We start from the raw sequence: 27759 nt of genomic DNA on the forward strand, positions 1-27759 counted from the left end.
GTCCCTCTCCCTCTCAAACCCCTGCCCCTCCACTCAAGTTTTGGGACAGGCAGTTAAATAGGAAAATCCGTTTATTTTTAAAATTTTTACACAGAATTAAGTGCTTATTTCTTACCCTAACTATGTAAGTGCTTACTCTCACTATAGTTCTTGGTTTGAATGCATTTAACAAATGTGAATTGATTATGTGAAATGTAAATAACAAATAAATTGTTATTTATTTAATAATGATAATAGCTAATAATACTTAGGTAGCTATTTCTGTGGGCACTACCTCCAGTCACTTTATGTATTTTATAACTCCTTAATCCTCTGACACTGTGTTCACTTTGCATTTTTGAAATGGTACCCTATTTAGCGTTTGTGTTTTTTCCTGTTAGGACCTGTGTGGAGGATGGAATTGATGTGTGAATTTCCATAGACAAATAGATTCAGTTCAGTTTCAGTCGCTCAGTCATGCCAACTCTGCGACCTCAGGAACCGCAGCACGCCAGGCCTCCCTGTCTATCACCAAGTCCTGGAGTCTACCCAAACCCATGTCCATTGAGTCGGTGATGCCATCCAACCATCTCATCCTCTGTCGTCCCCTTCTCCTCCTGCCCTCAATCTTTCCCAGCATCAGGGTCTTTTCAAATGAGTCAGCTCTTCGCATCAGGTGGCCAAAGTATTGGAGTTTCAGCTTCAAAATTAGTCCTACCAATGAACACCCAGGACTGATCTCCTTTAGGATGGACTGGTTGGATCTCCTTGCAGTCCAAGGGACTCTCAAGAGACTTCTCCAACACCACAGTTCAAAAGCATCAATTCTTCGGCGCTCAGCTTTCTTTATAGTCCAACTTCCACATCCATACATGACCACTGGAAAAGCCATATGCTTGACTAGATGGACCTTTGTTGACAAAGTAATGTCTCTGCTTTTTAATATGCTGTCTAGGCTTTTAAAAACATCAGGTAATCAAGGAGTGTGCTGGGGACACAGGCCAAAGCCCTGTGATGAAGGCAGGTGGCGTCTGGAACAGGACGTCCCAGGCTTGAACACAGGCTCGGGCCACCTGGCTCAGCCTCATCCCACATAGGACAGGCCCTGGCGGGCTCTGTGCTTGGGCCGGGCTTGTCCTTCTCTGGGGTCCTGAGTGTGCCATGCTTTCTGACCACTCAGCATGCGTATTTGTGCTTGAGGTCTAAGAACTTTGGGATTTGAGCACAAACACTCAGGTTTGCTGTGGACAACAAGAAAATTTGGGGACGTTGTTATCGTGTCTCTTCTAGTTTAAAGACAAATTTAGCAGCAGTACTCTACATGGAGGAGAGGAGACCTTCGCATACCTCCCTGAAGACTGCCTTCTAGTTTATGGCCAGTTCAGTTCTGTCTCTCAGTGGTGTCTGACTCTTTGCGACCCCATGGACTGCAGCACCCCCAGGCTTCTCTGTCCATCCCCAACTCCTAGAGCTTGCTCAAACTGAAGCCCATCGAGTCTGTGATGCCATCCAGCCATCTCATCCTCTTTCGTCCCTTTCTCCTCCTGCCTTCAGTCTTTCCCAGCATCAGGGTCTTTTCTGATAAGTCAGTTCTTAGCATCAGGTGGCCAAACTATTGGAGCTTCAGCTCCAGTTATGGCCGCTTACTTAAAAATGCTGCCGCTGATGGGATCTGCTGGTATTTGGAGCCTCAGCCTTTGTCAGAACCGTATGTACTACCACCAAGCTGAGCTGCTCGCCTGCGTTTCTCAGCTTTCAGTAGCTATGCCTCCTCACTTAAAATTGCTGCCTATTTCTGCCATCCTTCTTGGATATGCATACAAAATTTCAGTACATCCCTGCTGGCCAGAATTTTATTAGTGGACATTAGCCTCGGCTACAGAGGGAAGATTTTCTGAAAGGCTGTCAGGAGCTCTGGAGAGCGCTGAGGGCGTGGGCGTGGGCGTTCGTTGCTCAGGACCCGCAGCTCCAGAACTCGGACTTGTCAGGAGGTGAGCAGTGCCCTTCTGCCTCCTCTGTCCACCCTCCTCACGGCTCAGCCTGGAGAAGGCTTACAGCAGTTGGGACTTGGCACCAGCTAAATGAGTGTCACTTGGTTTATGCTAAGCTTAACAAGTTTTGCAGAGTCTTCCATATTTCTTCACTCTGTGTTACACATGATATAATTTCAAGTTCTGACAACTAGTTGTTATTGTCTGATGTAGAAGCCAGAAGACCACAGGTGAAGAAAGGATACAGAAATGAAGGCTTTGGTTTCCTCTCCTTTGGTGCTTTTCCTGCGTTTACTGGGTGTAGAGCTCCAAGTTTAGCTGCGGTATGAATTGATTTTGTGATTGTAGACAATTTAGTTCCTTTGTCTTAAGTTGCAGGATCTTGAGAGCAAATGTGACTTTTTAAAAGGTCCCCTCTAGCTTCTGATTCTGTGAATGTGAGACCTAGATTACCTCTGTTCAGATAAGACCAGTGTAGGTAGAGATATGTTACAGAATTATTCATGCTGGGAAACCAGTTGCTGCTTCAGTCCATATCTTTGTGAATAGCTTTATATTTAACTTTTTAAGCTAGTACTTGCAAGTTTTTAATTGTTTGTTTTATTATGTGAGATAGTGAAAAGTACTTAGAGTGAAGCAAATGTGCAATTGTTGCCAAGTGCTAACTTTTGGATTATGGTTGATTTCAGCCTTGAGTTTGAAACTGCTTATTCGGCTGGTTGGCCTGCTAACCTGCATTTAAAATGCAGTATTGTCCCCGTGGAGGCTACAGATACAATACTGTCTCTCTTGAGCCTAATATTTTTACTTCAGCCTCCAGATTTTCCGTGTTAAAATGCTGCTGAGTAGCAGAGGACCGATGCCATCGTGTAACCTTTCAGCTATTTCTTCCGGATTGAGGATAATCCAGGGCCTCGAATCTCTAGAAAAGCATGGGATTGATGATAAATTTGTAGTTCAGTTCTTGTGAGAAAGATGGGGTTTCGATTTTAGATCCACATTAGAAGAAAAATTGGAAGGTAAATGTGGAACAGATTGAATTCTCCAAAGAGGACTCTGGGGGACATTATCTCTGTTGGCCACTGTAGCAAATTAGGAGGCCCAGCGAATGCTTCTCACACTGTAGCCCTGTTGGAAGAGGGAAACAACAGAGCCAGCCGCGGCCTCCTTATGTGTCCCCTGAATGGCTGACTGCTGGAAAGAGTTTTCCTGTTTTACCTCATCGAGGAACATCAGTGGTGCCACAGAAACATTCATAACAGACACCGGCAGTCCTGATGGGTGTGAAACTTCTGATGTGGCCAGTTCCGAATAGTCCCGTCACCTGTTGGTGACATGTCAGCCCTGCTCACGCGTTTACCTGATGTAGCTGCAGGCTTCCTTTTATGGTGAATTTTCCTTGTTTGTTCAGACATGTATTTGCCTGTGATCCTGTGCTAGACCATGACATGCTTTTAAACTGCTAGAATAATTTTCATATAGTCTCAGTTTTTTGGCCTGTGTTTCCTTCTTTTTCTATTAAAAAATTATACAAGTAGTATAATAATTATTGAGGAAAAGTTAGAAATTAAGATAGGGAAAAAAAGTCATTTAAATGCTACCCCTGCTTTTAACATTTCTAATATTTTGCTAAGTATCTTTTCAATTTGTTCTCTTTGCAAACATATATATCTCAGAACGAAACTTTTTTAATTATGGAAAATTTCTGACTTACACAGTAGCAGAGAGAATGTCTTCCAGCTTCACCATTTGTCAACATGTGGCTAGTCTCATTTCATCTACTGTCTCACCCATACTGTATTATTTTAAAACAAACCCTAAGCATCATATGTTTTCTACAATACATATACTGTTTGGGGAAATAAAACCATATTTTTACATGTAAAAAGTTTACATTTGATCAATGTCTGTTCTTTGACAGACTCATAAAGATTTTTATAGTTGGTCTGTTGATATATAAGGATCTTTTTCTTATTTTTTACTTTTTATCTTGAAATAGTTTACAGATTCATGAGATGTTGCAAAAAATGTGCAAGGAGGCCCCCCGCACGCGTCACCTAGTCTCCCCAGTGGTGGTGTCTTGCCTCACTGTGGGGTATGTAGCAGGAGGCCAGGAAGGCGACGTTGGTGGGCGCCTGGATTTCACTGGGCTCACACGGGTGTGTGTCTGTGTCTGTGTGTCCTCTGCAGTGTTATCTCGCTTGTGGATTCACGTAACCACTGCCACAATAAGTGTTTTATAGTCGGTTTGTTCAAATTCATTTTGTAGTGGGTTTACTTAAACTTACTTCCAAACCCAAACCACACATTGTGTATAGTGTGCATGCCTTTTAAGTCTCTTTCTAATAAAAAAACCATTTTGTTGTAATTTTACATTTAGAGAAAATGACAACGACAGCACGAAGAACCCCCGGGTGACTGCTTAAGACCTGCCTGCGTGCTTTACCGTGTTTTCCCTCCGCCTCTGCTCATTCTTCCTCCCTTCTTCCCATGTGTATATAGGTGCATGTATAATATGAATCATTTGGGAGTGATTTGTAGACATCGTGCCCATTTATCCATGGAAACCTCAGTTTCTATTTCCCAAGAGCAAGATTTCCTCATATATTACCACAGTACATTTATCAAAATTAAACTATACCATTGATCTCATCTGAAGCTCACATTAAAATCTCAGTGGTTGCCTGCATGTTGTCCTTTAAGAGCCTTTTGCCCCTGGTTTGGGAGCCAGTCCAGCTACACAAACTACAGTTAGTTGCAGGCTCTCCAGTCCCATTCAGTCTGGACTGATTCCTTAGTTTTTTCTTTGTTTCCATGGCTTTGACATCTTGAAGAGTTCCGACCGGTTGTTTTGTAGGATCTCTCACTTTGGCTTTGTCTGGTGTTTTTGTGATTAGATTCATAGTCTAGTTCACAGTTCTAGATCACAGCTGGGGCACCACAGAACTGCTGCTGTGTTTTTCTCAGGGCAGCAGGAGAGCAGAAAGAGGAGCCTGCCTTGCTGATTAAGGTTGTGTTTGCTACATTCATCCATTGTCAGGTTCTGCTTTTCTCTTTGTAATCAATACATAATTTGTGAAGGGATACTTTGGGGCTACATAAATATCCTTTTACCCATCAGACCTTCATCCACTGTTTTGGCATCCATTGATGGGTTTTGGCTGAATCGGTTATTACTGTGAGTTCCAGAAAAACATCTATTTCCGCTTTATTGACTATGCTAAAGCCTTTGACTGTGTGGATCACAATAAACTGTGGAAAATTCTGAAAGAGATGGGCATACCAGACCACCTGACCTGCCTCTTGAGAAATCTGTATGCAGGTCAGGAAGCAACAGTTAGAACTGGACCTGGAACAGCAGACTGGTTCCAAATAGGAAAAGGAGTACGTCAAGGCTGTATATTGTCACCTTGCTTATTTAACTTCTATGCAGAGTACATCATGAGAAATGCTGGACTGAAAGAAACACAAGCTGGAATCAAGACTGCCAGGAGAAATATCAATAACCTCAGATATGCAGATGACTCCACCCTTATGGCAGAAAGTGAAGAGGAACTGAAAAGCCTCTTGATGAAAGTGAAAGAGAAGAGTGAAAAAGTTGGCTTAAAGCTCAACATTCAGAAAACGAAGATCATGGCATCCGGTCCCATCACTTCATGGGAAATAGATGGGCAAACAGTGTCAGACTTTATTTTTGGGGGGCTCCCAAATCACTGCAGATGGTGACTGCAGCCATGAAACTAAAAGACGCTTACTCCTTGGAAGGAAAGTTATGACCAACCTAGATAGCATATTCAAAAGCAGAGACATTACTTTGCTGACTAAGGTCTATCTAGCTAAGGCTATGGTTTTTCCTGTGGTCATGTATGGATGTGAGAGTTGGACTGTGAAGAAGGCTGAGCACCGAAGAATTGATGCTTTTGAACTGTGGTGTTGGAGAAGACTCTTGAGAGTCCCTTGGACTGCAAGGAGATCCAACCAGTCCATTCTAAAGGAGATCAGCCCTGGGATTTCTTTGGAAGGAATGATGCTAAAGCTGAAACTCTAGTACTTTGGCCACCTCATGCAAAGAGTTGACTCATTGGAAAAGACTCTGATGCTGGGAGGGATTGGGGGCAGGAGGAGAAGGGGACGACCGAGGATGAGATGGCTGGATGGCATCACGGACTCGATGGACGTGAGTCTGAGTGAACTCCGGGAGTTGGTGATGGACAGGGAGGCCTGGCGTGCTGCGATTCATGGGGTCGCAAAGAGTCGGACACGACTGAGCGACTGAACTGAACTGTGATAGTTATAAAATGGTGATTTTCAAACTCCATTTTTCTCTCCTTGTACATTTATTGTGTGTTAGTCTACTGTAAGGGAAAGCCCTTTTCCCCTCCCCATTTATTAATATTAACATGAACTCAGATTCTTATTTCATTCCATGAAAATTCTGGAGTATTGTTTTTATGTTTAAATTGTCCCATCTCTGACCAATAGTAGTTTCTCTGCTTTGTCCCCAGAGTCTTTTGGACCCAGCCTCAGAGCTCTTTCATAGTTTTCTTGCTCAGCGGCACAGAAAGGTGTTCCAGGTTCATCTTGTCCGTTTCTTGCTCCGTACCTGGTGTCAAGTATATAGGCGCCTTGGTGACTTTAAGTGACAGCATTTGTGACAGGTCGCTTTTGCCCAGTCTGGGCACCGGGACTTCCTGTTGCCATTTGGGCATTGCTTCTGTACGTTTCTGCCTTCCGTGTGGAGAATCTGAATTCCTAATGACATTCACATGATTTTTTGTTTTATTTTACAAGACATTAGGAATAACAATATACTGTTACTACTAATAGTATGATTACAGTATGACTACCATTTTAAGACTTCATACTTCTTTTTGTCTTTAGAATCCTATTTTTTAATTGCATTTTTCACTTAATGATATAGCATGTAATATCCTTCTTGGCTGGTAAGTAAATGTCTTCATTTTAAATGGCTACATGATACATTTACCCATTTCATTTTTAGAACATAGGATGTTAATAATGTTTTGTTAGAAAGCTGAGGAGACTATCTTTGTACATGTGTTTGATTATTAAAATTATTTTTAAATTTATGATTAGCATTCAAACAGAAATGTGTATAAATGTAAAGTTCTATTAATTGTTCACAAAATAGGCCCACCCCAGATTAAGAAACTTCATTCCTGGCCTCCCCGAGACCTCCCCACACTCCACAAGGGGCGATCACCATCTTCACAGCCAGCATCACAGACTAGTTTTACTTACTTTTGAATTTTAAGTAAATAGAATCATTTCATATATCCTATGCTGCTTTTGTATCTGGCTCCTTTAATTCAAGATTATTTTGTGGTGTTTCTCCATGTTTTTTCTCAGTGCTTGGTCTTGCATGGGTAGTATTGTGTGGGTAGCCTAGTATGGATGCTCCTTTGTGCTTGGGCCAGCCCTGGGCTGCTGCAGATTGTTTACCCACTTGGAAAATATTTTCTAAGGATAAATTCCTGGGAGTCGAATTTGTGTTTAAAGGGTAGGAGGCTTTCGCTCCGTGTTGCCAGATTGCCCTGTGTGAAGTCTGTGCCAGTTTACGTTCCCGTCACAGGCGGGCGAGGCCTGTCCCCCCGCATTCCTGCGTGTGCTGGTCCTACTGGTCCATTTTGAAATGGGGTGGCATTGCATTACCACCGCTGTGCCAGTGCGGAATACACTTCAGGCGCCTAAAAAGGCATAGGGAAGAAACATTAGAAACGTCTGAGTGGCTGTTATTGAGGTCGCCTATAAGGCAGTTACGTCTTAAAAAGAATTGGCTTAGTTGGGGAGATAAGTCACGTGACAAGGGATAGACAGTAGAAGTGCCAAGTGAACAGTCGTTCCAGCGATACTGTGAAACTTCAGAGGAAGTAGAGAGCAGCACTTTTCTTCGTGGTCGTGTCTAGAATGGCTCAGCTCTCTCACTGCTGTGGATCGGAGGCTGCTTTCTTCACCTGAGGCCTGGCTGGACTAGAGAATAACTATTTGAGTTACAGAGGCCAAATCCAGTGTTCTGCCCATTGATCTCAGTGGCTGATCGCCATTTGTGTAAGATAAGTTTAATGTTCTCTCTAGCTCTCTCGCTTCCTATTTGAAAACCCAGCAATATATGAAATCCAGAATACTGTCATTTGGTGTAAAATTAGTGGTACATACACATCATTGCCATTTTTTGAAATTTCATATGTTGCAGATTGAGTAGCTCATTGTTCTGACTGAGGTTGGGTGATTGAAAAGATGGTAGCTTGGTGTGATTGAAATCGCAGTTCTAAGCTCTGTGAAACCTTGAGCAGATCACCACCTTTCCCTGGGCTCAGTTTCAATGTAGGATGAGGAAATGGGGGTCAGAAAATTGGCAGGGCCTCTACACAGTTGGAGATCTGGGGTGTTTCTCGGTTAGAATAGGAGCCCCTCTGCAGAGCGCTGCTTGTGTTACTCAGCATCTTGAATCAGAAAATTGGAAAATCATTGGCTGCTCTGCCAGGCGTGCGCTTGTGAACTGTGTGAGTGTCGGGAAGGCAGCAGTATGGCAGTTAAGCAGCATATAGGAGCCACTCACTGCCTTGGGGTGGGCTTTCAGTTTACCAGTGTCGCCACCGCCCTTTCAGACGGCCACAGAATTTCCCCCCACCCCCACCCCTGTTAGGAGAAACCTTAAAAATACTTATTTTCCAAGTATTTGAAAGGAGTATCTTTTGCAGAAATGAAAACATCTTCCCTTCTCTTCCATTTGAGATGTTGGTATTCTCTTGGGACTAGATATGCATATTTCTGTGCATGTTTAACAGAAGGGTTTAATAAAAATAGGGCATTTGAAAATGTCAGCATTATAATGTGATGAGATCTGGTGTTAGAATGTGTACAGATTGATTTTACCTAATGTTTATTCATAGTTTTTCTTTAATGAAGAAATCAGTATTTTATTAGCTTAAATGAAGCACCAGGACAACCAATTGTAGTGGTTCACACTGTGAGAAGAGACAGCCTGAACGTGGAGTGCAGCGTGAGCAGAGGAAGAGACGGCGGAGGTGTCACAGCTCAGCGGCTCCCTAAGTTCATTTTTGAAAGACCACTCTGGGGGAAGAGGAGTCGGGCCTCGGGGAACATGGCATGGGATGACAGCAGAAGCTTGTTTTCTCATCAGACACGTGACGGACAGTGCTGGCCCGGGAGGAGCCCTGCCCTCCTGGGGCAGCTCCCACCTGCCCGGAGCAGGAGCCCGCCTGGCTCCCGGGGACGTCTCTCTCTGGGGACCACTGAGCAGTTCCCCAGGTTGTCCTGTGAAACTGCACCAAACATATGCCCCTTCTGACTGTGCGTCTCTCCCCGTGTTGGAAGGACCTGAGGGTGGCGCCCTCACGTTCTCCATCTCCCGATGGCGATGGCGGGTGGCACTGGCCTTCTGTCTCCCTCCCTCCCTGGAGCTCCCTGCCCCACTCACTGCTCTGGCCCAGGGGAGGACCTCTGGGGCGTGAGTGCTGGGTGCCTGTTTCAGGGTCAGGACGGGCAGGAGCCTGCAAGGGCGACATGCCAGCTGTTTCCGGTGGAGGGAGTGGGTCTGGGGTGCCAGTGCCAGAGTGGGCGTGTGCACGTCTGTCTGACAGTAGAGGAGGACGGGAACTAAGAAAGGGGAGGCACTGTCTTGCAGGAAATTATATTGGAAGGAAAACATGCCCCTAAACTTGGCTTCTGCTGTTTTTCTCCAGGAAATTTAGAGTAGAAAGAAATATCCCTGTTTTTCCTTATTTATATTTCTTTGGAAGTGTTAATGATGATGAGACATTTCAAAGCCTCTCTGACAAGCATCAAGTCCTTCTGTATTAAAAGGAGAAACAGGAGTATCAGCGAGAGGAACTAACTTTCTAAAGTGCCTTCTAAGGGTCAGGTGTTACTCTTCAGATGGTCTCCGATTTAGTAAAACAGCCCCGCGAGGCACATGCTTTTTGAGAGGGGGGGTCTGGGGTCTGGGCCAGCCTGAGCGAGGCCCGAGTGTCTGAGTCCCACTTCAGCAAGCCCAGGAGCCTGCCGTCACACAGGGACAGAGTTTTAGGGTAGTTGCTGCCTCCGGTGGTGTCTCATCAGCTTCCCGTCAGAGCAGCGGAGGGAGCAGCGGGCCTGGAATTCAGCAGCCCACCAGTTGCTTCTCCTTGACAGCTGTTTCTGTTCCTCTGTTTAGAACATGGGAGCGGCCGTAGTTCTTCGGGGCACAGGTCTGTAACGACCGCCAGAGGAACTGATGCTTGAGGGTGCTCTGTAAGCCGTCAAGTGACCTGGTATGTGCCAACGAGGGTGGTTTTCCTTCACAGATGGGCGCCCAAGAAGGCATTAGTTGTTGGCTGGGCTTTCGGTCAGCAGAAGAATTACATATGTATGTGTGTGTCTGGCTCCGGATTTCTTCTGGTTCCTGTCGTTCCTTTACTTTTCTTTCCCTCCATTTTCAAAAATGTATCATTCCTGCAACAGAAACTTAAGGATGCCTTCTGTGTGCCAGCCCTTTATTAGGTGTTGGAGATGAGTGGTGAATAAGACAGATAAGGTTTTGTCCTTTTTGAAACACTCCAACTGTACAGTTGGCCTGTTGGTGTAAGTTATCCCGAACCTGACTTCTTAATACCCCTGGCATCTTTTGTGTTAAGTGTGAGACCTGGAATACCATTCATGCCACTTGTGCAGCTGTTTTGAATGTACCTGTTGGTCTGAAGAAACGTGAGGACGATGGAGTGCGCGGCTGTCCGCAGCAGGAGCCTGGTTTCTGTCTCTTTGCCGGGTGGCGGCTCGGCCTCTGGCGGCGCCTGGCGGCTGACTGTTCCCTGAGTGGGTGGTGACGTGTTTGAAAAACCCCTGGTCGGTACTTTTGTCACTAGGGCCCCAGGTGACTTTCCACTCTGGTGGAGAAGGTTTGTATTAAATAGTGCGTTGCTCTTTGTCACGGAGCAAGGGGCCCTCAGCTCGGCGTGCGCTGCGTCTGCTGTCTTCAGGCCTGGGCCTGGGAGGCGCTTCCTCAGGATGACCAGCGGGGTGTGGTCTCGCCCCAGACAGCGGACTAGGCCCGCGCAGGCACGAGACCCCAGGCCCACCTAGGTTCAGAGTCTCCCGCAGGAAAAACTGGGGAACGGTCTGTACTGAGGTTTATTTTCAGTCCCCAGTCTGGAGATAGGACTCTGGAAGTCGGTGATCCTCTGTGGCCCCAGGAAGGAATCCCCGTCCACTTCCGGCTCCTGTTTCGGTTGTCTGAGAGGTGGTCAGGAGGAGTGGTGACAGCACCGCGGCCCTTCTTCGCTTTTCAGACGGCATAATGGAGCCCTTTGATGTCACTGGGGCGGCTCCAGCTATTTTGGATTAATCCATTCAGGCTGTCAGTGAGTCAGCAGCCTCCTGACTTTTTTGTTGTTTTCAAAAGGACTGTCACCGTGTAAGGAACACAGTTCCCATGTTAGCGCTAATAACTGTGGCACAGAGGGATAGGCACGCAGTGGCGGCCCAGCAAAAGAATGCCTCGCAGGGTGGGCTCGGGGGGAAACGGCACTGGGCCCATGGTGGGCAGCATTTGTGTGATGGGAGGGGCGGGGAGTGTTCTGAGGGAAAAGAGGAAGGCCAGGGAGGCTGGAGGCTGTGGAGAGCCCGGAGGGCGTGTGAGCACGCGCCTCTGCAGGTGTGTGTGTTGAGGCCCATCGTGGATGGCCCCTGCCTGGCCTGTGGATGCCAGCTAAGGAGTTTAGCCACTGATGCGCTGGGCAGGGCTTCAGAGGTTCTGAGTGGGAGAGTGACGTGAGTCTTCGCGAGGGTTAATCTGGCAAGCGTGGAGGACAACCTGGAGGTGTGGGGACAGGCGGGGAGGAGCCTGGTGCTGAGCCGTGGGAGCTGCCCCTGGGCTTAGGCGGCCTGGCGGAGGGCGGGGTGCTGGGTGGGGGGCACCTTGGAGGCAGCGGGCCTAAAGCTCGGGAGCTGTATAGTGTAGACAGGGTGAGCGTCTGGTCTGGGGGGTGTTAGACAGTGTTTAGATATGCCACTCCAGTGCTCGTGCCTGGAGAATCCCAGGGGCGGGGGAGCCTGGTGGGCTGCTGTCCATGGGGTTGCTGAGGGTCGGACACGGCGGAGCGACTTCACTTTCACTTCTCACTTTCATGCATTGGAGAAGGAAATGGCAACCCACTCCAGTGTTCCTGCCCGGAGAATCCCATGGGTGGGGAAGCCTGGTGGGCTGCCGTCTCTGGGGTTGCGCAGAATTGGACACGACTGAAGCGACTTAGCAGCAGCAGCAGCAGATATGCCAGTAACTGGACTCTCTTTGGGCAAGTTCTGTGAGACTAGTTCTCTCTGAGGTGGTTCTCAAAAGGGGAAGGAAAATGGGACATTTTTTACCTTTATCACCTATACGCCTCCCATGTACCATCATCTGGCATGCCTCTTTCAGAAGAGGTCTTGCTGAGATTTTTTTCCACACCACATCAAGTGCTTCTGGGCACTGAGGAGTACGAAGTAGCAGGCTCCGGTGAGGAGGGCGTGGCCGGGCACACGCCTTCCCTGAGCTCCTGGAATGGCTTGTCTGCCCGCCCACCCGTGGGAGGCCTTGCCTTGCTGGTTCTCTTCCTCCTCCGCATTCCTCTTGGCCCCGCAGCCTTCCTGTGGACCAGGGAGGGAAGGTGTGAGTTGAAACTGTTTCTTTTGCAGACCTCTGTGGTTCTGGAAAGATAAATGGTTGTTAGTGCCTTGCTGAACTGACCCAGCTGACTTCATATTTTGACAGTATTCATCATGAAAAGAATTCCAGGGATTTTTAAAGGATCAAAAGTCCAAGGAAAAAAGAAACAAAACGTTTTAAAGTTTGTACTTCCTGACCGAGGATTTCGGTTAACCAGCTCTGTTTCTGTAGTAGGAATTGTTTAAAGCATCATGTAAATTTCTTCTGTTGAGAATGAGACACTGATAAATGTAGTCAGTAGTTCCTTACGCAGAAACTAATGGGCATAATGATGAAATTTAATCTTACTCTTGAAAAATCATGGTTCCATTCACCTTTTGTGACAGATACTATACTCTATTGGAGCTGAATAACCAAATATTCTTATCAGTTCTTAGAATTCTTGCCAGTTCTTAAAATGGGTAAGACTTTTAAATAAATTGGCTCTGCTATAAATTGACATTTAAAAATTTAGATAATGGATAATAATTAGGATGCAGAAGCACTAAAAAAAAAAAAAGCATCTGTGCCCTGTCTGTGAAGGATTCACCAGAAAGCTGAAGAGCAGAAGTGATTTTGTGGAATGATACAGTGGCAACTGTTTAATAAAGTAGTTCTGCTTTTTAAGGGAGTTTTTATTAGAATTCGTAATTGTAATCCTTGGAAGGAAAGTTATGACCAACCTAGATAGCATATTCAAAAGCAGAGACATTACTTTGCCGACTAAGGTCCGTCTAGTCAAGGCTATGGTTTTTTCCTGTGGTCATGTTTGGATGTGAGAGTTGGACTGTGAAGAAGGCTGAGCACTGAAGAATTGATGCGTTTAAACTGTGGTGTTGGAGAAGACTCTCGAGAGTCCCTTGGACTGTAAGGAGAGCCAATCAGTCCATCCTAAAGGAGATCAGTCCTGGGTGTTCATTGGAAGGATTGATGCTGAAGCTCCAATACTTTGGCCACCTCATGAGAAGAGCTGACTCATTGGAAAAGACTCTGATGCTGGGAGGCATTGGGAGCAGGAGGAGAAGGGGACGACAGAGGATGAGATGGCTGGATGGCATCACCGACTCGATGGACAGGGAGGCCTGGTGTGCTGCGATTCATGGGGTTGCAAAGAGTCGGACATGACTGAGCGACTGAACTGAACACTGTGATCATATAAGTGATTAAATACTAAAGTTTGTGTAACGAACTAAAGTACTTGAGAGTTGAGATAAAGGAGCCAACTTGGGAAGTGGTAGTTGGGAAAATGCTTGCTAGAGGCGGTGGGACTTGTACAGATGGATAAGATTCCTGCGAACAGGGGTAAATGAGACTATCCCTACCAAGAGGGCAACTCAAGCCAGGAAAGAGGGGACATCTGCCCTCCCCAGACTCCACGTGGGTGGACGGCAGGATGAGCTGAGTGGTGGGACACGGCCCTCGACCCCTCCCTTCCTTCCCAGGTTCCTCAGCAGTAAAATGCGGTTGGTATAAGCGCAGACTCTGGGGGGCGACTGTGAGACAAAATTCGATGCTAAGAGTCAAGCTCCTGGTGCACAGAAGTGTTCAGTGGACCGAAGTTGCTGTGGCTGTTAGGGAGGGTGGACGGGCAAGACTGCTGGGTAGTCGTCATGTTATGATGTGACGGGAAATAGGAAGCCCTTGGAGCACTGCCCCCAGGTAGACCGTCACCGGGATAAACCAAGAATGGTAGCGACCATTTGGGTGCTCATGTGTGCTGGCTGATTTATCTCCGTTATCCATGGGCCTCTCCTTGGCCCTGCGGGGAGCTTCCTTCTCTGCAGCTGTGAGAGAAGTGACGGCACCTCCCCAGAGCCACCCGGCCACCTCTTGGGAAGGCAAGGATTGAACCCAGGCCTGCCTGGTTCCAAAGTGTAGGCTCTTTATCCTTCTGTTAAACTGTCTTGACCTGGGAAACCATCTGTCGGGCTGATGACCCCATGGGAAGCAGTGGCCAGCTCAGGTCATTGGCACTGTTACTGAAAGGTGGGTGGGTTCTGACCCCACTCGCCAGAAAAAAGGAGGGGGAAGAAGAGGAAAGAAGATAGTAACCCAGCAGTGGAAAAAGAGACAGAACTCGGTGACTGGCTGTCAGAGGGAAGAGAAAGAGGTGAGTTGGAGGTGATGGTGCAGCTGGAAATAAAGGCAGGAACTGGTGGTCCCAACGTTCCCCTCACCTGGGTTCAGGCTTCAGAAAGCTCAGGCACCACGGCTGGAGTCCCCAGGTTTCTCGGAAGGATAATGTCCTGTAGTTGGGCACCTTGTTGTCACTTCGGGGCTCACAGGAGTCTTGCTGGTGTGAGTGACATGTTGCTTGGCTAGTTGCTGCTCTGGTGCCGTCGTTGCCTTTGGGGCTTGAGAGGGAGTGACTTTAGGGAAGAGAGGTGCTTGCTTGTGTTCCTCGGGCCTCGGTCTGTGTTTGTGCCTTCTGGGACAGTGCTGCCCCCACCAGTGTTGAAAGACCAGTTTTAAAAATTACAGCGAGTAGGGGCTTCTCTTTGTTTTCCATCGCGCTGTGCAGGCTTCTCGTCACAGAGGCTGATTGTTGGGGAGCAGGGGCTCCAGGGGCGCAGGGTCCAGTAGCTGCCGCAGGTGGGCTCAGGACTAGAGCGCAGGCTCAGGAGTCGTGCGCAGGCTTCTTTGCTCCGTGGCGTGTGGGATCTTCCCGAATCAGAGGTTGAACTTGTGTTCCCAGTATCAGCAGGCAGATTCTTAACCACTAGACTACCAAAAAAGCCCTGGACTGATACTTTTGTAAAATAAAATAAGGATTCCTAGGAAAAGAAACTGAAAAAGACGTTTAGGAAGCAAGTTTGGATTTTTTGTTATTAGATTCAGTGGGTATAAAATCACTCTGTCACATTGCCCTTCTAAATGCTTATTCTCAGTCTCTACTCAGTTTTGACTGCAGACTAGCCAGACTACTCACGGGCTGGTACACTTTGAGAGCAACAATCTAGGAAGCAACTTTGTTAAGCAAATTAGTAAACAGGATGCTTTTGGAATATTTACATCATCGGAGAGTAAAAATTGTCCATCAGCTGTCGTTTGAAATACTGTAGACCTGTGTGTGTGTGCTCTGATGACAGCATCTTTCAGTAAGGTCCCCTGTTAGGGGCAGGAAGGCAAAAGAGCTATTCCAAAAACTGAGGCTGACATTGTGAGGGATCCATGAGTTTAAAACTAGTAGCAATATTTGGAAACAGTGGTGCTTTAAACTTCCTCTGTTCTTCTGAGAATCACTATTTCTTTTGCTCATTTAATTTGAATTAGTTTGTTTTCTCTGTTACCATTTGGCTTGTTTCTGAATTGTTTTTTATGTTTTGGTACATAATTTTATGTATATTCTTTCATGGGGTAGTAGTTTCTTAAACAAACTGAAAAAAAGTCTCAGTGGTTGCATATGCTAATATAGAGATGACGTAATAATTTAGCGCTTCTAATTTCAGATTTGATTTTTGACTCTCGCCATCAGTGTATCTTATATTTTGAGCTGTCTTTACTTTTGCTGCTGTTTCCTTGCCCTGAGGTCATTTGCTGAGTTATTCCCTTAGCCTCGACTTCTCTTTCCCTCCTTCGGGCTGAGCCCAGGAGCTGCTTACCCCCAGCTGGCCTCGCCTGTCTGCGGTGAAGGGGCTCCTGTCCGGACCCCCTCACCTCTGCCATGCAGCCACCTCGCACGTCACAGGACGCTCAGGCCCCGCGCATGCTCCCGCTTCTGCTTGCTCCAGAGTCGGGGCTTCCTTCTGTGACCACAGTCTGCTTAGCTCACCCTCTGGACAGCGCCCTGCGGTTGGGAAGAGAGGTGCTCTCCCCACTGCAGCTGCGGTGAGGCAGGGAGGGCCCTCCATGCACACCTTCACTCCTTTGCCCTGGGCTCCCAGGGTCACTCAGCTCCAGACAGCCCAGTGCTCAGGTTCTGAGCCTCATCGTGAGGTCCTCTTTTTCACTCACTGTTTGTAATCTGACCGACCTAGAATACTCAGTCACTGTCCCAGGCCTCTTCGGAAGAACGAGATCTTCAGACCCCACACTCGGGGTGGTCCATAGGAACCAGAGCAGTGAGCCCCAGAACCGCACCCAGGGCCGAAGTGGGTGTTTCAAGGAGACGTTCGGTTGTCTCCACCAGTGATTCTCCGATAGCAGGGGAAGGGGCGGCTCACCTTCATTTCAACAGCGTACTAGATTGCACAGAAGGTTTCTCATGAAGAAAATGGTCCTGCTTTTAAAGAGGGGAGGCACTTTGAAACTCACATGTAGCCCACACCAGAAGTCAGACTTTGGAGTGCCCTCTGTGTTTTCTCCCCACCCCCTTTATGGTGAAACAGGCTTGGGCTCCATATCCCGCCCTTCTGCTTCTTCGGTAGGTACCGGGACCTCGGCTGGGTTACTTCCTTCCCTGAACTTGTTTTCTCGTCTGTAAAATGGGGGGAACCTGGTCTCTTCTGAAGCGTTATGATAAGGATTAAGATGATGCCTGTACCAGACTTGGAGTGTGGGTTCGATGAGTGAAAGTCACTTGAAAGCTAACGCACGAGAGACTGTGACCCAGTGCAGGAGCCGCTGCCTCTGTGTAACTGGCCGCAGTCCTGGCTCGCAGCCTGAGCAGGCGTCAGGATCACCTGGAGCACTGTTGCACCTATGGCTTGCTGGGCCCACCTGCCCAGCCTGGTGGTTCAGTTCGTCTGGGGTGGGGTGGGGCTGGAGAAGGTGCGTCTCTGAGTTTCCAGGTGACTCTGCTGCTGCCTCCGCTGGTCTGGGGACCACACTTTGAGAACAACTGGGCTGCAGGTAAACTTACCAATGAGCTTGTAGGTGCTGGAGCTGTATTTGAAAGCCGAGCTTTTATGTGGTTAGAAAATGCTTGAAATACGTTTTACAAACACTGAATTCAGTATCTCAAGGATTTTTACCTCCTGAAGTCCAGGAGTCTTCATTAAATACATGTGAAGAAGAATAAGTTGCAAGAGTAACAGCTGTAAACATATTATGGACAGTCTAACAATATCAGATTGGCCGAGGTGTGTGAGAGTGCTTTTATAAAATGCTGAAAACTGCAAAAAAATTTATAAAAATTAAAATTTTAATATTTTAATTTTTAAGATTGAGCATCATAATGGAGTATAAAATAGTGTAACTTAGAGTTCTCATCTCAATGTGCTGTTTACCGTGTGTATTTTTCTCTTTCTCCTCCAGGCTGCTGACTTGAGTAAACCAATAGATAAAAGGATATACAAAGGAACACAGCCTACTTGTCATGACTTCAACCACCTAACAGCCACAGCAGAAAGTGTCTCTCTCCTAGTGGGCTTTTCCGCAGGCCAAGTCCAGCTTATAGACCCAATCAAAAAAGAAACTAGCAAACTATTTAATGAGGAAGTAAGTAGCACCCTGTCTTAGCTGTTAAGAACCCCTATAAGAATGTATACGTTCTTACCGAGGGTATGGGCCTTATAATTTTACTCTTTGAGTGAAGCCCATTTTCCATCCTCAGCTGTCCTACCTAGTATGACCCAAGTTTAAATGTGGTGCGTTAACTTGGTGACTTTTACCTGTTCTTTATTGGGCTAACTGTTATTTTGTGCATTTTTGTGTCTATAGCAGGTGTTTTAAGAAAAATTGTTTTTATAATGGAGATAAGGATGAGACTAATAGCTTGATCTTTATAATTTAAATAAGAAGATAAAGAATTCTAAACTGTGTTCACATCGCCAGAAAATTTCAAGCAGATCAAAGAACTTGCTAATATTTCCTTAGTTTTTGCAAACGGTAGATAAAGTGTTGATGTGTGTGTTTGACAGGCATACATCTAAGAATTTGCTCTCTTGCTCTTGAAAGCGTTTGCTCTAAAATCACCTCTGATGTGGTTAGAAGTCCTGGCCCTTGAAACTGGCTGGCATGGCACAAGCTCCTGCCTGTGTTGTGCTGTGTCCTGGGATTCCTGGTGTCTCCAGTCTCATTCTTGATGGAGCCCAAGAGATCTGAGCTGTTTGTTCAGAAACATGTCAGAACCTTTAAACCTGGGCAGATGGAAGTTGCCGGACGGATTACATCTTTAAAAGCTTTTGGAGTGGCTTTTTAGTCTGAAGTCTTGCCGTTACATATTTGATGCACTTCCTCTGCTGTTTCAGTGTGACTTTCCTAGTAAATGGAGCGGACGAGGTCGGCTTGCTGAGTTAGAGGCCCTGGCTGCAGTCTCCTTGTAACCTCAGCCCTGGGGTGATGAGGTCAGGTCACCTGAGCCCCTGTCGGTCGGGAAGGGCAGGAGGTTTTGCATTGTTGCATGGTCTAAAAGTTATTAACTTGAAACAGAAGTAAGTTACAGATTCTGGCTTTTAAGAAAATAATTTTGTTTGGGAAAGAATACTCCACTTGACAAATTGCAGTTAAAATTCTGATTCTTTTGCAGTCCCTATGGTATATGCTGTCCATGTATATCCAGTATCCATCCACAGTGCTCCTGTTGGACTTTGCCAGTGGATTTGGTGAAATCTTTTGAACCATGCTATCTCCTCTTCTAGTTTCATCTGGGTTGACTGGAACAAAACTTGCCATCTGGATTGACAAACTAGAGAGGAAAAGTATTTAATCCCATTTTCTGTTTAAAAAAAAAAATCTTAAGCAGAAAATTATTCTGTTTCCCTAAACATTTTATTAACAGCATCTGAGGGAGTGATTTCTAAGTGGCTGGATGATTTGGGGGGAGGTTGGTGGTGGGGAGAGTGGGGGCACAAAACTACCCTTGCCTGCACTCTCAGTAGAAACGCGAACTTGGCATCCTGCAGGGTCTTTATTTAGGTGGGGACGTGCTTTCGGCGGGGAGGGACTGGAGCCATGTAAAGGGTGGTTGGTAAACAAGGTCGGGAGGCCGCCCGGCTGTGGATGGCACAGCATGCCTCTTGGAGAACAAGAAGGATTTGTGTGCCGTCGCTGGAGGGGGGTGGCGTGCAGCAGAGGCCCCAGGGCCCCGAGAGCACTCGATCGCCTCAGCTCGCCCCATTCCTCACTCAGGATAGCCAGGAGCCACAGGCTGCAGCTCCCCACCCTCAGGGAGTGAAGCGGAGTTACCTCCTACTCTTGTACATTTTATTTGGAAAGTGGCTGTTCAAAGGGAGAGGATTGTGTGTGGTTTAATGCCAACTTGGCATTTACAGCTCGAGGCTGAAATTGATTGCCCTTCACAGTGAGGGTGTTCTTTGTCGTACGGATAGCATTCTCATCAGATTTTGGTCAGGATGTCTTAGAGACAGGGTCATTGGAGGTTTGTTTCTCAGAGGGTGCCAGGGATGGTGGTCGAAGCAGTTGTTGGGCCGTGCTTTGCATTCATGTGAGACTTGGAGGTTTCCGAGTATTTTACCTGCTTTCTCTGCACGAGAGGGCGGGCTGTTGTCTCCACTGTGCAGACAAGGAATTAGAGAGAGGGCAAGTGAGTCGTCCAGACCCGGCAGCAATTTGATGATATGCTTAGATCCAGAAATTAATTCCACACATCCTTACTGGCCATAGATAGGAAGCCCCATCATAGCTGGTTGCCATATGGGCCTTGTCACCTCTGGAGCTCACTCTTCTGTGAGATGGACAGGGAGGATGTGGAGTGTGTGTTACGAACAAAGTAGCAAGAGAGGTGAGTATTAATTAAAGTACTCTTCAGGATGTACCAGATACCATAAAATAAAAACAAAAATTCAGCAAGGGAAGTTTGAGAAAGCTTGCAGAAGGTGACATTTGACCTGGGTTTGAAAGATGCAGAGGAGTTGGAGGAGGATGAGAAGGGCCTTCGAAGCTGGAGAAAACACCTTAGCATGTGGAGGAACATGAGGCCAACAAAGGAGTCCAGACCTCAGTGCGTGGGCCTTGGAGTGGCTGGAGGTGAAGCTGGACAGGTGAACTGGAACCAGATTGCAAAAGCCTTTCGTGACATGCTGAGAAATTTGGATCTGACACTGGAGGCTGTGGGGCAACCTTTGGGGTTTTACTTTATGAAGGAAGTGATAGGATCAAGTGTGTTTTTTTTCGAACTCTTGTCAGCACTTGGGGAAGGCGGATTGGAATGAAGATAGCAAGATGAGTGAGGAGGCTCTAGTGACTGTCCAGGAGAGAGCTGAGGACTTGACCTGGGGTTGGGACCATTTCCTCATTCATTCTGCAGACCTTGGTGGCTGACCGTGTGCAGAGAACACCTGCCCTGTGTTTCCCCTCCAGAGGGGGGAGAAGTGTGAACAATGCCACACACACTCACATACACGCACGCACACGGCACGTGGTGGTGACTTGTGATGTCAGAGGAGACAGTGGGCCTGAGGGAGAGAGACAGACACAGCGCCTGATGGACAGGGACGTGGGGCATGTCTCGGAGGAGGTGGTATGCTTTGAGCCTCGCCTCGCGTGAGAAGGCCCCCCCAGGTACGGAGCTGGAGCTGGAGTGTCCCTGCAGGAGGGAGAGCAGGGGCAGCCCCTGTGGGAATGCACCTGGGGCCAGGAGCCCTGGGAGAGGGGTGTCGGGTGAGGGCCTGGCCACGGTTGCTGCCTGGCCTCCATGCAGGGAATCTCGCACAGGGGAGCCAGAGGTGGTCTGCGTGGTGTTTTTGAAAATTACTCTGGCTCCATCTTGGAGACGGAGTTGGAGAGATAGATGAGCAGATGCTGGGTTTCTGGCTCACTAGGCGCACTGGGTGAGAGGGGAAGGAGCAGGTGCTGGAGCAGAGCGAAAGGTCAGAGTTCCTTTTCCCGCTTGTCAAGCTTGCGAGGCCGGGGTAGTTGGGTCTGTGGATCTGGAGGTTCAGACTAGAGGTGAATTCTGGGAGTGGTCAGCATGTAGATAGTAATCACGTCCCTGAGAGTAGATGGCAGGTCTGTGGAGAAAGCACAGTAGGAGCAGAGAGGTCTGCTGCGTCCTGGACGTGTCTAGGACTAAGCCCTGTTTATACTCCCAAGGCTCCAGCCATCTGTTCATTGCCTGCAAAGGGGCATTTACAATAGTTTATTACCACGAACTTTACAGACGCAGAGTGAGTGGCTAAGAACTTAGCCTCTTGAACCTGAGTGCCCAGAGCACAGACGGCAGCCCTGCCCCTTCCTGCCCGCAGGGTGTGGGTTTGTTCCATCGTCTCTCCTCAGCCGGAAGGTGGATAGATGCGCTCCCCAGCTGGAGGGGTGGGGAGGATGGGAGGCCAGCAGAGGGCCTGGAGCGCCAGCCCTGGGGAGAGCTCGGGAAGGTTGCGCACTGGGGGAAACCGGAGGTTTCTTTCACCGGGGCTTGTAGGAAAAGCTGCTTGGGAGGTAAGGTAGCAGCAGTTTTGAAGGAGAAGCACGATAATTTTCCAGAAAAAGAGGGTAAGAGCAGGGCAACACAGAATGAACACTCGCCAGACAGGTGATGGGGCCTGTTTATCCGGACTGCGGCGTCTGTCTGTCTTACTCGTCTGAGGGCTGCTCCGCCTCCCGTGACACACAGGCTCACATGTGTGCACTCGCTGCAGTACTGGCCACTCTGGCCTTGGCCTCCTTTCTGAGGGTGTCTGCTGCACGAGAGTAGCGCAGATATTTGGGGGGACGGATAGGATAGGTGGGTGGGTGAGTGGAAATGAAGTTCTAGAAATCCACATTAGGCCAAAGATGGATGAAATTTTTTGTCTGGGAATAGAGTGTATCTTAAAAGGTGATTTTTACGCCCATTGAATAAAAAGTTTTAAATACTTGTTTATACAAAAAATTGGGACAGAGAGAAGTACAAAAAAGATAGGGAAACATGACCTGTGAATCCCAGTGCTCACTGGTCTCTTTATCACGTTTGTAGTCTTTTGTTTTCTAAGAGGTGAACTTGTTAGACTCACACCTTCCATTAGAGATGCTGGCAGCCTTCACCTCCCAGTCTGGCCCTCAGTCCACCCGGGCTCTCTCCGAGCATCGGAGGTGAGCCCTGCCCTCCGGGCCGCCCCAGCTGCTATGCCAGTGGAGCCCAGCTCGGGAGGAAGGCAGGACGCTGCCCTCTGGCCTCCTCTCAGGAGTGCTAGCCCGAGACTGCTTTCTGCAGCCTTCAGGCGGACTTTGCGGCTCTCCTCGTAGTGTCACCCTGTCTCTGACGGGATTTGGAGTGTCTAATCGACTCTGTCGAGTGTCTTGGCACTTCTGATGAGCTCCCAGACTGTGCCACCTCCTTCCTAGTAAGAGCTACTGGTGGGAGGGGGTCGCCCGGGTCAGTGTTCAGCCTGGTGTGAAGCGCCCCAGAGGGGTGTGGATCCACTTGTTCTTCACTAGTGATTACAGTGTACTGGGGAAGGAGAGACGTAAAGTGGCAGTTCCTGTGTGGTGATGAACTCAGGGCTGTTCGTCTTTGTAAAAGTCCTGGTTATATCGGGACTGTGTCCACAGAATAGTAACTTGAGAGTGTTTTCAAGTGTGTCTGATCGCTGGGTTAGATGGAAAATCTCGAAAGACCTGGTCATCTCAGCTGCTGGCATCCCTGGCGTGTGATGAGCGTCCCTGTCGCCTGTCTCCTCTCTTGCAGGTCGTGGCCAGGGCTGCAGGGCACAGGCTGCGGTCTCCTTGGTGGGCACCCGGCCGGCCGCTGCCCACGCTGGGCCTTCTCCTCAGCCCAGGCCCCCGGGGCAGGGAGGAGAGGGGCCCAGTTTCCAACATTCTGTCTAGTTACCCTGCGAAGAGTGGCTCTGGGCACTTGGTTAGTTTTGTTTCTGTTGCTTTCTTTAATCAAAGGAAGGAAATGGGCATGTAATAATCTCCTTAAAGTTTTGACATTGAGAAAAGTGACATTTGATCCTCTTTCCCAGGCTTTGAAATTCTCTCTCCTGATAGTAGTACTTCCTGAGGGAGCAGTCTGTAAGTGCCTTTATAGAATGGAAGCTCTTGGTCACTGTTTTTGCTTGTGGCTACATTGTGGCTTTTCCAGTAGCTGCTGTGGCTTTTGAATTGTTTGTTTTTAGTGTTTTTGTTATAAATTAATATCTGCATTGTAAAATGCATACCCCTCCCTCCCCAGTAATTTTTTTCCTGCTTATCGTGTTGATAGCAGTGAAACATAAAGTGTGTGTGCTTGAGAAAGCTTCATGTTAGCAGTGGTGGCTTTAATATGGTTACGGGTTTATTTCCATTGTTTCCTTTATACTAGTTTCATATAGTTAGAATATCTTGCTTGTGAATGACATTGATGGTAGTTTTGATGCTTGTTGCGTTTCTTCACTGGATTGATTTTAGAAATGAGATCGTTTCGTCTGCATCCAGAATGGTGATTGCCAGGGGGAGAGTGGGTGAGGGAGCCCACTTCCTGGGCAGGTGTCTTGGCGTGCAGACCTGGCATACTAATGCCCAGATTATGGACATTATGGGATTTTATGGGAGTGATCCTGGCAGTAGGCCTTGGAGCATTTTGGTGTTTTCCTGTTTAGTGGAGAGCCCGGCGGCGATGCTAGGCGACCTGAGAGCCTTTCTCACCGAGACCTGCTGTGTCTGTCCTTCCCGCTGGGGTGGCCCCCCTCAGCCTCTCCTCTGCAGCCCTGGGGGCTTGCTTCTCCTGGCCCCCCCACCGACCCTGTGCCAAGAGGGGAACGTGGGGGGTGGGGAGCAGGGCCCCTGGCCTGGCCCCACGCTCACTCAGTGGCAGTTCCTTCCTTTCCTCTTGGGATTTCCGGCTTGTTTTCCCTGCTTGCCTGGGTTTGGTCCCGCTCGCCCTAAGGAGCTTGTCCCCCGAGTTCACACCCCGCTCCTCTTGGGCGCCTTCTGCCTTGGCTGCCTAAGTGTCCGTGTCTGGCGGTCGCTGTCCACAGCCGATCTCCCTGTCCTCCCTGGTCGCTTTCCTCAGCGCCTTACCCAGTGGGCACACGTGGGCATCTCCCCAGCACGGCCGCCGCCCGCTCCTTCCTGCCACACCCTTCCCGGGCGCTGCCCCTCAGCTCCTCGGAGTCTGCTCACACGCCTCCCCCACTCCGCCCAGCCTCACCCCCTGGGAAACCGTCCATCCTGCCCCCACCTCTGGTCGAGTTTAAGAGCTTCTTGTCGGGGGACAGTTGTCACAGGCTCCGAAGCAGTCTCTCTCCACCTGCACCGTTCTGTGCCTCCCGACGGGAGATTCCGCTTGGTTCTGTGACTTCCCTTTCCAGGAATCTTGGGTATGAGCCACAAATTCAGTGTAAAATTTTCTATTAGCCACAGTAAACCATTTAAAAAATAGGTGAAGTTGATATTTTATCTAATACACCCAAGTATTATTTTAGCACGTAATCAGTATAAAATTATGAATGAGGTGGTCTGCACAGTTTTCCAGGTCTTCAGAGTTCAGGGTGAGCTGTGCCCTTGCAGCATGTCTCACTCTGGGCCAGTCACTCTCCAGGGCTCGGGGCTGTGGGGTTGGTTAGCACTGGGCTTCAAGGTCACAGCCCAGAGCCCTTAGCCTGGGACTCCGTGTCCTTGAGTCCTAGCTCACGATTCCACATCTGATTTCCAGCCCTTGCTCAGGTGCTCCAATGGAGGGGATGCCAAGCACGTCCCCAAGCTGCCTGCCCCCAGCCTGGGTGCCTGCCTTTCCCTGGCTGCCTCGCCCCTCCTCTGCCTAGGAGCTCCTCACAGGGGACCTTGGGTTTTGCCAAGAGTGTTTTTCCAACATAAACATGTGCTCGTCCAGCTCAAGGCCTCACTGAAACTGGAGAATTGAAGCACAGAAGGGAAATCCCGTTCCTTAACTTCGAGAACTAAGATGCCTTATCCTGTTTACTAGACATTTTCTAGAACAAAAGTATACCCTTATGGTTCCGAGACTGGGCTGCATTTGTTACAGTTATTGAACAGGATATTCTAGGTATTTGTTTCTTGATTTCTGTTCTCTTTTTGTCAAACCCAAACTAAGAATAGTAAGAAATAATAGCCCAGAGCAGCTTAGTTCAGTGACTCCTAGCCAGCCCGGGACATGTGTCCCGCACCTCACCTGGGGCTGAGAGGCCTGTGCCGGGAGTCACCTGGCGTGTCGCCAGGACGACAGCGGGTGGTTCACTCCCCGTCTGCGCCCTCGCTGCCCTCCTGTGTGGGCGCCCTGCCACTGCCTCCAGCCGCTGTCAGCTCCCTTTCCTTCTCGGCTGTGAGGCTGAGTCCCTCCCCCCCCCCCCATCCCTGTGCCTGCTCAGTGTTTGCACACAGCAGACCCTGTGCATTTCCCTCCTTTTCATCCCTCGTGAACGCAAGTTCCCCGCAGGAAGGGACGACTTGTCGTCTGCTCTCAGTGCAGGAGTGAACGGATGGGCGTGGGTGGTGAGCGGGAGGGCCTGCGGGGAGCCCCGCAGAGCCTGTCCCCCCGGCGGGCGGCAGGGACACCCGCCCCCTGCCGGTGGGAGCAGACGTTGCTGCGTCCTCCGTGGGTGGTAACGGCGACCCCTGCGAACAGTTAGCGGTGGTATGCCTGCTGACCAGCTGTCCCACTAGGGCCTCGCCCTGCAGCTGTGTCTGCCGGTGAGAGCTGCAGCACGCTCCGGTTAGTCTTTGCCATGTCGGTGTCCGTCGGCAGGGGCTTTTCAGAGGCAGCTCAGCACATCCTTGTTGAGCCCTCTGCACGGTGGGAAGGCGCAAAGAGGCTGTTTGGACGAGTACCGACCGATGCGCGTGATGCGTGACTGGGTGAGAAAGCAGAGGTGCAGACAGTGCAGAAGAGGAAGCTGGGCCCGCATGTGCCTGTACTGGCCTTGTCCCCACAGGAAGACCCTGGGAGACAGGCAGGAAGCCAGTGACAGTGATTCTGGGGTGGGGAGAGGGGTGTGAGTGAGGCTTTCGACTGGACGCTTTTATATGTGAATTATGACTGTGTCACCTATTTGAAAAACAAAAGCTTATGTCGCGGGGTCTGTGTATGCAAAGCCTCGTGCTCGGGGCCTGGCCACACAGCAGATCCTCGGGTCGGAGGTCGGCACTGCCGTCCTGATGTGCCCACCACGTGCCCAGACCCATGCGCCCCGAGACGAAGAGGCACTTTTCCCTGCGCTTGGCACAGGCTGGTGGCAGGCTGACAGTGCAGAGCACTGGAGAAGCCCTCTCCATGTTGGAGTTGGAGCTGTGGGCAGTTGATCTGGGTGGTGTGCAGGTGGGGAGGTGTGGCGTGTCTGGTGCCCCAGCAGGGTGCGGAGGTGGGCTGTGGTTTTAGTCCCTAAGTTGTATCCGCGTGTGTGCTTACAGCAGGCTCAGTGCACTTTTAAGCATGGAATACTCTTGAAATGTGTTTTGGCAACCCAGTAACATGTATTTTAATAATGGTGCCGTGATTCTTTATCTCCATACTTAACAGTTGCAGAGAAGTGCCATTTTTATTTGATAGTATTACAATTTTGAGTTCTAATGGAGTCATTTTTGCTGTGTCTTTTTAAGCCATAAATAAAACTTTCTCCTAACCATAGTGCTAGATATTTTTGTGTTCATCTTTAAATGGAGAGATGTTGGAAAGATTGAGATGAGGTTTGGTTGCGGTGAGATATGAGGTGCAGGAGTTGAGGCCACGCACAGCTGGGCGGGGGAAAGGTCGCTTCTGCAGCTGCCTCGAGAGGCCCTGGCCGGGAGGTGAGCTACACGGCCCCAGGACCCTCGGTCCCCAGGCAGGTCACATTCAGAGAGGCAGCAAGGCCTGGGGGCTTGTGAGGTGCCCCCGACCTCCTGTGGAAATCCTGGTAGAGCAGCCTGGGCTGGCAGGTTGTTGGCCTTGGTGCAGGTCAGCTGCTGGGCCGGTGGGTCCCAGGCAGGAGAGGAAGGGCGCGAGGGGGACTGTGCGGCTGTGAAACTGCAGTGGCAGTGAGGCCTCCTGCTGCTCGAAGCCCTCGCCCGGCCCGCTGGCCTCAGCCCCTGGCCCTGCGCCTCATGGGCGCGGGCCTCCCCGCTCCTCCCTAGCTGGGGACAGGTTGGCCACCTCCCTTCTGGGGCCTCATTTTCTGTGACTTTGTGCAGAGGTGCAGCAGACGCTCGGCGCAAAGCCGCCTGGGCACGAGGCCCTGTGTCTTGGTGAGCTAGCTTCCCGTCCCTGTAGCCCGTGGCCCCCTGAGGCTCGAGTCAGGGAATCCCAACCGCACGGGGGAAGTGGAAGCGTGTATCGCCTCCCAAGCCTGA

General features: G+C 49.1%; 1 protein-coding gene across 11 annotated transcripts in view; it reads left to right on the plus strand.

The window, feature by feature from the left end:
- Positions 1 to 27759, plus strand: part of WDR20 (WD repeat domain 20) — a 66535-nt gene that overhangs the window by 27279 nt on the left and 11497 nt on the right. For 6 of the 11 annotated variants that reach the window (XR_011250308.1, XM_069559536.1, XM_069559539.1 and 3 more), the window contains one exon: positions 17869 to 18051. The exons of 4 other annotated variants lie outside the window; for them this stretch is intronic. Coding sequence is in view for 4 of the 7 variants with exons in the window: in XM_069559539.1 (XP_069415640.1) it covers positions 17869 to 18051 (183 nt within the window). In the remaining 3 variants the exon portion in view is untranslated. Of the gene's footprint in view, positions 1 to 17868; positions 18056 to 20674; positions 20773 to 27759 lie in introns of all 11 variants that reach the window. One more of the 11 variants, XM_069559544.1, reaches the window with a different exon arrangement.

This window comes from Ovis canadensis, chromosome 18 (genome assembly GCF_042477335.2).
Source record: "Ovis canadensis isolate MfBH-ARS-UI-01 breed Bighorn chromosome 18, ARS-UI_OviCan_v2, whole genome shotgun sequence".
In the NCBI taxonomy this organism is placed as follows: Eukaryota; Metazoa; Chordata; class Mammalia; order Artiodactyla; family Bovidae; genus Ovis; species Ovis canadensis.